Here is an 8,135-nt window from a genome sequence, read left to right as displayed (position 1 = left end):
ATCGAAAATTCGTAAATTACGTTAATGCCTGAGCAAGAGCACACTAAATCCTGCGGCATGCACACAATGAATTTCTTTATGCTGTCTTGGATCCTTTTGGGCATATCTTTATTTTTCTTATGAGTTTCTCTTTTTTGTTCTGTTCTTTTCTGTTTTTTTTTCTTGTTGTTTATTGGTTCGTTAAATACGAGGGTATTTAAGGATATTAGTACATTACGCCAAACTTGGCAACACCGACATTGGCTCTAATAGATGCAACAGCAGCACCAGCATCATCAGGAAGCACATCAATAAGTTAAAAACCTGCAGAGATGCGGAAAAAGTTTAATGTGTGGTTGGCAAAAGGACGTCATTGGAATATTAACAAGTTTCTTGTTAGGGCAATAGTTAAGGATTTAGTTGCAAAGTTATGAGGGTATTTGGAACTTTGCCTTTGGTAAAGATATAAATATGATTTAAATTATTGTGGTTAGTTAGAAATTATTTTAATGTGCCAAAATATTCAAAATGGTCGAAGGAAATAATAAAAAGACTATAAAAAATATAAATGTGTTGAAATAAATAATACGAAAAAAAACAATATTTGCATACAAAAAAAATTAATACAATTTGTTTTTAGATTTATAATTAATTTTTATATTATTTTATATATCATTTGTTTAACAAAAATGATATCTGAAATTATTTAAAATAAGAAGACTTATGGTGAACTAAAGAAACTCTTTTCTACTAACCGACCGTAAAACGGGGCTGAGCTTTCACATCAAATTATTTACACCCACATACCTTCTGCTCAAAAAGTACTCGGATTTTGTAAATAAAACACACAAATTTAAATTTTATAAATTTATTTTATCTCCTTCAAAATATACTCCTTCTGAAGCGATACACATATGCCAACGTTTAACCCAATCTTTCATACACTTTTCGTAGGCCCGTAAAGGTATGGCTTTTAGTTCTTTCGGCAAATTCTCTTTTACCGATTTAATCGACTCAAAACGCTTACCACGAAGGGGCAATTTGAGTTTCGGGAACAGGAAAAAGTCGCACGGAACCAGATCTGACGAATATGGTGCCTGAGCTATGACAGTGGTGCCGTGTTTGGTCAAAAAATCACGTACAACAAGAATTTTCCATAGTAAAAATTGCTAAATGCACTTGAGGTAGTTTCACATTAACAGCTGCTGTATACAAACTAATTGATGGGTGGCGCTCAAATTTGTACTATATGTCAAGAAAGGGTGTACCAACATAACAAAAGAAAAATTTTGAAAAAGGTCTATTACTTAAGGAGTAGTTAACAAACAACAAAATCCGGATACTTTTTGAGCAGAAGATATATGATTAGGTTTTAGACATATCTCGGATTGTTTCTTTATTCTGAGTATGACATTTCAACTTAAATAATATGAAAAGTACAAACTGAAAAGTACTATGAAAAGTACAATCTGCTAGTAATCAAGAAGAGTGAACTAGTTAGTTATTTCCTTGGTCCAGCTTCAAGTAACCGTCATATGACAAATATCACGGCATAATCAAATGCAAATTCAAATGATTCTAGCTAGACACTTAAAATGAACAATCAAAAAACTGACAACCTAAACGATTCCTAAAACTAATTTTGTGAATATGGTCAGATTGAAGCTCCCCCACTTATTTGAGGGAGAAATCAGAGTAGATATCCTGTCCATGGCTTACACTTACGCTTAATGAACGCAGGAAAATGAATTGAAAGCTATAGATTAAACTGTAGCTTCATACCCAGATGTCACCATCATAACAGTCATCAAGTGATTACATTTTGTAAAATGTAAAGGTTATATAACAAAACTAAACAGTTTATGATAGGAGAATACTATAAGTCTAGTAATCTATTATTAGTGTGGGATACTACACATCACGACTATTCGCTGGTCTATTCTATTTGGACTCCTAGTAACATAAAGTTTAAAATATATGTACTTTAAGATAAAAGAATATAATTTTAAAACTGTTGGTGTAAATTTTTTCCAAATTACAGTTCATAAAAAAACCATTTTAACAAGAATGTAAAAATTAAAGAGTTTATGTCATCTACAGCATATATCTGCAGTTTATTAAAGCACAAATCATACATAAAATTCCGAAAATATTCAATTTGTCTTTGTCACAAACAAAATACGTTCACCTGCGCCTTGGAGGAGAAGCTCGTATCTTTTCATTAAATGCATTCTTAACAATCAACATTTCACAATTTCGCTAAAAACCATATGTGCCAGTCGAGCAACAATGAGGAGGGTAAACACGTTCCATTTTAAATGAATCTATTCCACACCATTTGGTACCAGTGTCATGCAGACTGCAACTAAGCATACGAGGACTGTCGCATTTTTGATGGTCGTACTTATACTTTCCCTTTCCATGACGACGCGCTATTTTTGAAAAATAGATTTCTAAAACGCTTAAGCTAGCGTACGTCTTGAATTTAAAATACGTAATAAGAAGGTAAACAACAAGGTATCCAAATAGTAGCAGTAGCAGTAGCAGTAGCAGCAACAATAAGCCAAACACAAGATACTCCCACCGAGAAACCAATGAACGAACCAACCCACTTGCATACCACTTGGCGTGCCAAATAGCGCGAACGTGACCAAACTTTTTGTGACTTCAAATATAAGGAAAATAATAAAAATCTAAAATAAAAGCCAAAGTAAAAGGAAAGCGATCATTTATCTTAAATGTGCGTTTAAGGGTAACTAGAAGCGATTACCAGGGGTAGCTTTGACATAGCAATGCAATGCCATTGGCAATTACTAAGCAACAGTGTCAGCATAAGTTCCAAAAATTTAAGGTCAAAATTTTAACTACAAACAATAAAAATATAAAAAAAAATGAAAATGAAAATTGCTAAGCTGCTTAACGTCGCTTTTAATCCAAAAAAAAAAAAATTTTAAATATATTTTTTTTTAAAAAATATTTCTTATTAAATTATCAAAAAATGTAAAGATGATAAAACCTAACATAATACCTTCAAGTAAATTGTATGTTTTAATCTTTAGCGGCAAATCTTAAAAACCATATTGAAATTCAGATTTTATTATCCTTTTTTATGATATCACGAAACCTTTTTGCACATTTTCTCAGATTTATGCAATTCTCATTTCCTTTGCGCAATTATTTCGCATCCTTCGTAGAGCCGAAAATATGCTTAGTACATATGCGATTATCATGGTTTCCTTCCGTTTCACATGCCAAGCTATTGCTTAGCTAACATAAATAGAACCAACAACAACAACAACAACAACAAAAAGCAACACCTTACTTACGGATTAGTCAGACGTTCTTAGCAGAGCCTGTATCCTTTGGATCATTCAGTGCCTTTTTATTTTATTTGGCAGTGCCAGCATGAATCCGTGCTTCATGACTGCAAATAGTTATTTTAACAAACTTGTAACTAAGGTATTCGTCGAGGGTAGAGCAGATAGTGCGGGAAGTGGAAGTTGTAGTAGTAAAATATTTCTAAACTTCCTGCATAGAAAGCATCCTGCTTGATTCTATTGCAGAGAAAGAAACTTAGAAAGTTTACTAAAAATTGTCAATTTCTTTGTATAAAAATTGTGTACGTGGCAAAACCACACATAAGCTTCCAAAATTTTGCAGTTCCTTTTTATTAAAGATTTTTATCGTCTAAATTGAAGTTTACTATTTTTACTACAAGTACATTTTAAAGGAAGTCTTCGATTATTGACATAGGGTATAGAAGATATGAAGAGAAAGATTGTAACTTGTTATTGTCCGAATTTGATTTTGAGTAAAGCGTAGTTATTTTCGATTTTTATAAGTGCATTAGATAAGAAGCTCAATTTTACTCGACTGACTATAACTGACTGTAAAAACCCCAAAAATAATTTTTACTTAGAACACAATTTCTTTAATGGCCCGTAATTAATTGAAGAGTGACATAACATTGCCTAACAATAATATTGCTATGTATGCAGTGTTGTGAAGGTCAATAGTTTTAACATTTTGAGACAACTCAAGCAGCATACCTTCATCCCTTCCTGACTCTATTTTGCATGTCAATTTCATTTAGCCACCCAAGTAAACCAAGAGAAAAGGAGAAAGCTGTATTTTTAATCTCACCTCAACAAGGTATATACCACTGAAAACTATATCTATACTTAACAGTTCTGCAGCTGATATGACTTCTTTAAAATTACCTGAATCAAATGAAAAGAATATTATTAGAATATTAGTTGAAATTGACAAGGTTAAAAAGTACGTATATTCCATGCAATTTCAACAAGATATGATTACAAATGATTACTCCTCACTGTCACATTACAAGTGAAACATGAATTAAATAGTTTTAAATTTTTAATATGCACCTTAAAACATACAATACGAGTGGACATACCATATCCTGATTTGAAGAACCGTCTTAGGAGCCTCACTACCATTGATTTCAATCCTTTGAAATATTATGCATGTATATATGCAATAGATTACCTTTATTCGATAAGGCTTCCGCGTGTATTTTGCTATGTTTCTAATGTAAATAAACAAAACAGTCTTTACTATTAACATTAAATAGTTCAGTCTATCACATCCAATAAACCGTTTTGGAGGTACAAAAAGCGGCATATATATTTTGTTGTTAAAGATAATGATAGAAGTCTGTCCTAATATTTATCATTATTTCAATTACAATTACTACAAATATTGAGTAGCAAAAAATTTTAAAACCAGTCACTGAATTGCTTCAAAAATTAACTACAGATGGCGGGAAACGATCGAAAACAATAAGGTATTCATATGCTAAAAATGAAAGATCAAAAAATTATAAAAAACCTATTTTCTTCTTATTTTTAGTTTTTTGCAAGAACAAAATTTTAGTCATGAAACAAATAGATATTTGATGAACCAAATCTGTTTATGAGGACTGTTTTCGAATCAACTGTTTTTGAGGACTCGTAATACAGTTTTTTTTTGGTCGAATTTTTTTAAAAACCCTGCCGCTTGGTAGTGTAAATCAAATACGTGAATATAAACGGTTCATCTTAATGAATTTTAAAATTATTTTTTATTATTTTTTTATTTTTATTTATTATTTTATTTAGTATTTTTATTATTTTTTATTATTTTTATTTGTCGAAATTCCCATAAGAAAAAATGCTTTACAAATATTTTAATTAAATTAATATATAATACATATCTATTTTTGTAAATTTATTAAAAATTATTTTAACTTAAAAAGAATACATTGTTAATATTTGAATTCTTTTTTATGTACATATATATGTATTAAATCGCTTTTAAAAAAATTATTTTATTTACTTTAATATATACCTATACCTTATCACCGTCTTTATGTATGTTTAACAAATTAAATTTGTTAAAAGTAAATCTATCAAAAATATTATTATCTGAAATATTTTCCCATATTAAATATAGAATTTGACTGATGGTATAAATTTGACAAAGTGTTATATTATTTAGGTGAAAATACAGATACACCCACTAAAAGATATCAAAGTAAAAAATTAATTTAAGCATTTTATTTTTATCATCATTTAAATGTAGCTTTAAAGATAAACGCATTATTTAAATTGCAATCACTCCATATCATATATATATATATATATATATATAAGTCATTTTGGCAATATAGAAATATTTAAATGTGAAGTCCTAAAAGGGCTCACCGATAACAGTTGTTATAAAATTATTTAGTTTTATTATTTTATTTTTTAAAGAAGATCTCATCTTTATCTTTATCTTATCTTTATCTAGATAACAAAATATATATATTATTTTATTTTAATTCATTTTATTTTATTTATTCATTCAATATATACAAACAATATTTTTTATCTATACAGAAAATTTTAAAGTACATTCATTCTGCTCCATCTTTGCTTAATAAAATCTGCAGCACGTTCAGCAATCATTATAGTTGGTGCATTTGTATTCGCAGTAGGGATTTTGGGCATTATGGAAGCATCGGCTAAACGCAAGTTGTCAACACCAAGCAATTGCAAACGTGTATTAACGCAAGCGGTTTTATCATTCTTACCACCCATTTTTACTGTACCAACAAGGTGATAGAGTGCTGTACTAAAATACTTTGTATAACATCGCCAATAGCGTTCTGTCTTAAACTCGTATCTATCACACTCCTTTATGGGAATGTGTAATAGATTGACCTCATTTTCAACAAATGCATTTGTTCGTTCCATTCTGTCGTGGTGAATTCTAGATCGTACAAATGTTTCAATATCGTCATCGATTTTTAAAAGATTTGCGATAATAATTGGATGGTCTTGAAAGTTTCTACTACGCAACTTAAGTTGCCCAACCGATTTTGGATGAGCAATTGATGTCAGCACCACCATTACATGTGCAGTTTTGATCACATTATGTAAATTCCGTGATACCTCATCATTATAAGACATTCCTTCTAGAAATATTCTCAAGCCGTCGTGATCCTGACATCTGAAAAACAATTGGTGCATTTCAATAGTTGGTGTAGTTGTTCCACGATTTTTAGTATCGATAAAACCAGTTGTAGCTGTTAAACCCAAACTGCTTAAAGGTCCATTGGAGTGAAACAGATAATTATAAATATTATCTAGTTTTTGCTGCTCTGTTATTGGCATTGCAGTACCTTTCTGTATAGCGTAAAAAAGTGGCACACCTACGTGATCTTGTAGATTTTTACCTACAGGTAAATCATGTATGACTGGTATTTTTAATTCCTGCAGATCTAATTTAGGACCCACACCAGATAATAACAAAAGATTACCTGAATTAATGGTGCCAGCAGAAAGCACATATTCTTTTTTTGCTCTCACGGTGAACCAATATTTTCCACGCAATAGAAGGGATATCGATTTTACCCTCTTTCCATTTTTTTCGAAATTCAATTTTGTAACTTTAGTATTTTTCATGACATGCAGATTTGGACGTTTTGAAACTTTACCCAAATGACCCTTTCCACTGCCCATACGATGGCCATTTAATACAGTGCCATACACATCTGTATAACCTACTTCACTGTTTTCAATAAATTCCCGAACTATCGGAATTTTGAGTTCGTCCGCAGCTCTTCGAATAATACGTTTTATGTCCTCATCAAAAGACGCATAATGATTCAGTGCGACATAACCTTGTGGATGAGTGTCGTTTCCAACTGGTCGCACAGATTTCTCAAAATAAGGTAATACATCCTCCCAACCCCAGCCATCATTACCATCTTCCAACCAACCATCGTAATCATGACTGTTACCACGAATATATATCATGCCATTCATAGAACCGGTACCACCAATCATTTTGCCAGTAAGCATATAACACTGTCGATTTTTAAGTGCCCAGCATGCCACCTCACTTGGTTCAGCATAATAATTATTTGAGTAATTGGTTTGAGCCATGGTGAACATAAATGGTGGTGCCTAAGAATAAAAACGTTTTTACAACTAAATAAGCAACAACTAATTTTGGAAAATACCTCTGATTCTTGGGGGGGATCACCGCCTTCCTCAAGCACTAACACTTTCCAGTTAGGATTTTCTGTTAAACGACTTGGTACTACTGAACCTCCTGATCCCGCACCAATAACAACAAAATCATATTTATCCAAGCCATGTAAAATTGCTTGATCACCATAATCTGGAGGCCAAAATTCTGGAGGCGACAAAGCGCATTGCGCTGCTAGAACTGCCTGTATAAGCCTAAATGCAAAAGAGTCAAAAACTCCAACGCTGCGACCAGGGCACTGTGCATTGGATAATGTATCCAACATTTTTCCAAATGTTATTCACTCTATGCAACACTCGTTGGACTTGTGTTCAATTAGATTTCTGTTTTTATACTGCATTCCCAAAAATGGTTTTTATTTTTAGAACTAGAGAATTAAAACAAACGCTAGCATCTTATCGAGTCAATATTAAATGTTTGGTTTATTTTTTGAGATATTTATTGTACATCAAAATTTTTAAATAAAATATTTTTATTTCGCGTGATACACTTCTCCAGAAATAAAATCTATTATCTTGCTAAAATATGTACATATAACAAATTGCTCAAGATAATAGATACCCTATCAAGTACATATATTCTTCATATGTTCGAAACTTAACTGTATCTTAAAATCT

The 8,135-nt window shown here is 31.3% G+C and overlaps 1 protein-coding gene across 1 annotated transcript; it reads right to left on the bottom strand.

Moving 5' to 3' along the window:
- Positions 1–5,830: 5,830 nt before the first annotated feature.
- LOC119683115 (glucose dehydrogenase [FAD, quinone]-like) lies at positions 5,831–7,838 on the bottom strand. The gene is made up of 2 exons (XM_038096727.1): positions 7,490–7,838; positions 5,831–7,433 (listed from the first exon to the last, which is right to left on the bottom strand). Exons 1-2 carry the CDS (start codon positions 7,781–7,783, stop codon positions 5,868–5,870), a joined length of 1,860 nt encoding a protein of 619 aa, XP_037952655.1. The 5' UTR covers positions 7,784–7,838; the 3' UTR covers positions 5,831–5,867.
- Between the last annotated feature and the right edge of the window lie 297 nt (positions 7,839–8,135).

Source organism: Teleopsis dalmanni, chromosome 2 (genome assembly GCF_002237135.1).
Source record: "Teleopsis dalmanni isolate 2A chromosome 2, ASM223713v2, whole genome shotgun sequence".
Taxonomy (NCBI): Eukaryota; Metazoa; Arthropoda; class Insecta; order Diptera; family Diopsidae; genus Teleopsis; species Teleopsis dalmanni.
The sequence above is the reverse complement of the archived record's forward strand: the minus strand, read 5'-3'. Positions and strand labels throughout refer to the sequence as shown.

What these genes read in the sequence shown, in the direction of transcription:
- LOC119683115 (XM_038096727.1), bottom strand. Translation starts at nt 7,783, where the DNA reads ATGTTGGATACATTATCCAATGCACAGTGCCCTGGTCGCAGCGTTGGA. An exon ending in ATCCCCCCCAAGAATCAGAG is followed by an intron (nt 7,434 to 7,489) that starts GTATTTTCCAAA and finishes TTTTATTCTTAG; the next exon opens with GCACCACCATTTATGTTCAC.